We start from the raw sequence: 3,027 nt of genomic DNA on the forward strand, positions 1-3,027 counted from the left end.
CAACAACGCCAGCCGGAGGAGTTAGCTTTTTACATTGCCCCTTGCAGTGACGTGGGTGTCCGTGCTCCAACCCGTCGTGCTGACTATTGACCAAATGCACATTGGCTGGCGCCTAAGGTACGCGGGCCTGCAGTAGGGTACATTAAAAGCCAGGAGCATGGCCATGCGTTCACGGGCGAATGACTGGTACCAAATAGGATCAGCAATGTCGACACTGTAACACGTGCTGCAGGCGCCAGCTCATCAACCCCCGGAAGATGATGATGATCGGGCCATACCTCATCAGCTTCCCTGCACTGCGCGCGCTGAGCAAGCGCATGCCCCATGTCAACATCTCGTCCCAGGATCTCAACTACAAGGACAAACAGAACCAGCGCGCCACTCTCAAGTAGGCTCTATCCAACCTGGAATTAGGTACAGACTGGTTTGTGGCTGACTTACCGCCATTCACTGACAGACAGGTTGGCCGACCTCGACATGGATCCCTCAACTGGAAGCGTCAAGGCAGTCAGTGTGCTGCGTGACGCACTGGAGACAGGTTCACGCAGTCCGGTTGGCGGTGATGGTCCTATCGTTGACGGCTCGTATTATGCTACCTTCCTCTATGTGACATTCATGCATTATTTAGTAGCTGGCCGCTGAAAAGGCCTCTCGAGATGCTGGTGGTCGTGCTATGCGTGTACCAGCTTACTGTGCTTACTGTGTACCAGCTACTACAGCTACATTGTGCCGGGCCACACTACTGCAGGGCAGGCGCGTGTGCTTACATTTCTTTGTCTGCGTGAATGATTGGATGTATGAATGAATGGACGAATGAAAGGTGTGGTTAACATGCCCCTGGTTTGGTTCGGTTCGGGTGGTGGTATCTTTTTGAACACATGTAGTCTGGTCGAGTGCCGGGGGCCCTTAGCAGGACTGAAGCACAGTTCAAGACGAGGCGTGTGGATATGTCTGCTTGTCTGAACGAAGGAATGAATGAATAGACCGGGTGTTAAAATTGTGAGCGACTTGCCATGCAGACACACCTTTGGTTCTGGTCGGTTCGGGTGATGGTAACTTTTCACACATACACACACAATGAATGTATGGGTGAATGAGTACGGAGTACGGCAGTACGGAGTACAAGCATGTACGGATTTGAAACCAACAAACACACGAGAGATATTTGTAAGTGCTCCCCTTGTTTTGTAAAGTTCCTTCAACTCCCGCGATTCTGAATGCGTGCCTGAGAGTTTGGGGGCAGACCCTGCAATTGGTCTAGATTGCTCGGTAGAAGGGTTTAAATTGACACCTGGGACAAGTTGAATTGCCGGGACAGGCCCTTGAATTGGCCTGACAGGGATATGAATTGGCCTGGCAGGGACATTCCGACAGTCAGAATTGGCCTGTCCGGGTGCCGAATTAGCCTGGCGGGACATTCCGACAGTCAGAATTAGGCTGACAGGGTGTCGAATTGGCCTGGCAGGGACATTCGGACAGTCAGAATCAGCGTGTTCAGGGTGTCGAATTAGGGAAGCACGGGAATTGTGCGACCGGGGCAGTCAAAAGAATTGCTCTGCCCGACAGTTTGTCCTACCCTCTAGCTCGTATTAGGGTGGTTTGCAGGTAGGGGGAACGCACCCACGACCTTGTAACAACAACAACAACAACAACAACAACAACAAGAAGGGGCTTCGCACAAGGAGGACAGGCAAGAAATCATCAGTGAAACCTCATGGAAAACTATGAAGCCAAGAACTGTCGGCCGATCAAGATGGCCTTGTCGTCCAGCCATTGCAGCAGCAGCCACAGCAGCAGCTGCAGCCACCGCCGCCGCCTCCTCCGCCACCGCCGCCGCCTCCTCCGCCTCCTCCGCCTCCTGCTCCTCACCATTTGGGTGAGGAGAACTGCCGAGCTGACGTCGACGGCAACCTAAATAAACGGTTATGGATATGGTTAGGACTTTACTTCTAGCAGTCGCTCACCTGAATCCATGACTGACCTCGCGGAAGCGTAGAGCTGATGGTCTTTGTGGAAAGGAGTGGAAAGGAGTCCAACCCGGCGGCAGGCACTAGACACAGACCAAGTACGAAGTAATGAAGACGGCGGCAACAGAGTCTTGAACTCCAATCACCAAGTAGTCGTAACACTGAAGTGACTGGCCAGAGCACTCCGCCCGGCCGGGCGGGTAGCTTATATCTCGGCCTACCTGCCGGACGAATCTCTATTACGGACCTGCCGTACTAGGATACTGCATGTTGATTAAGTGCTCGTCCTGTAGTGTAGTACGGCAAGTGCGGCGCGGGAGGAGCAGACCGGAATTGGCCAGAGGACAGTGACTGATACGGTAGTGCGTTACAAAGATTAGCTGGGAACAAAGCGCTGAATCCAGACAACGCTAGTTCGCCAGTCAACCGTGCAAGCAAGCGCAAGTCAGAACGTCGTCTGTTGGGGATTTTGAATTGTTTAAATAGTGATTTACTTTGTATTCGGGACCCAGCTCAATAGTAAAGTAGATAAGGCGATTTGACGTCGCTGGCATATCGGTCTCCAGTAACAGCGAAGTGATGGCAGAGCGCGAGCAATCGCGCGGCGGAGGCCAAGAAGGCTTGGAGGACATCCTCCAACAGCGGGACGAAGGAGGACACCAGAATGGCGGAGCACCTAGTTACCCGGAGGGGGCCGATGCGGTGAGTAACAGACGCCAGCTATTGCTCCGCGCGGTCAGACTGTAGGCACAGCCAGCCGCCGCAAGTTCTGTTATATCAAAGGCATGGGAGAGACCGGACCCAGTTTTAAAATAGCGGGAAAGGGATGCGCCGCCGCTGTTGTTTGACCAGGCTGGATTAGAAGCTACGGGTCAGGCTTAGCTTATGAAGAACACGAATCTGTAGACCGCGAGTGGCCGACTCAGAGTATTAGTGCTCGTGAGGTTGGGTCCGTTTCCGGTGGATGGCGCCGCGGCAGAGGGGTAGTTGCTTTGAGATGGCGCAGCGGGGTCTGTTATCCCAACGGGTCCCTGTCCTGAAAGCAGCCAAAAGCCCGCAA

At 53.6% G+C, this 3,027-nt stretch overlaps 1 protein-coding gene across 1 annotated transcript in view; it reads left to right on the forward strand.

Annotated features, from left to right (window-relative positions):
• The window catches only part of VOLCADRAFT_103513 (uncharacterized protein), a gene marked incomplete at its 3' end in the record, with an annotated part of 1,158 nt that extends 766 nt beyond the window's left edge, over positions 1-392 (forward strand). The window contains exons 3-4 of the mRNA XM_002947387.1: positions 48-117; positions 233-392. Coding sequence (XP_002947433.1) covers positions 48-117; positions 233-392 — 230 coding nt within the window. The remainder of the gene's footprint in view (positions 1-47; positions 118-232) is intronic.
• Between the last annotated feature and the right edge of the window lie 2,635 nt (positions 393-3,027).

This window comes from Volvox carteri (genome assembly GCF_000143455.1).
Source record: "Volvox carteri f. nagariensis unplaced genomic scaffold VOLCAscaffold_6, whole genome shotgun sequence".
In the NCBI taxonomy this organism is placed as follows: Eukaryota; Viridiplantae; Chlorophyta; class Chlorophyceae; order Chlamydomonadales; family Volvocaceae; genus Volvox; species Volvox carteri.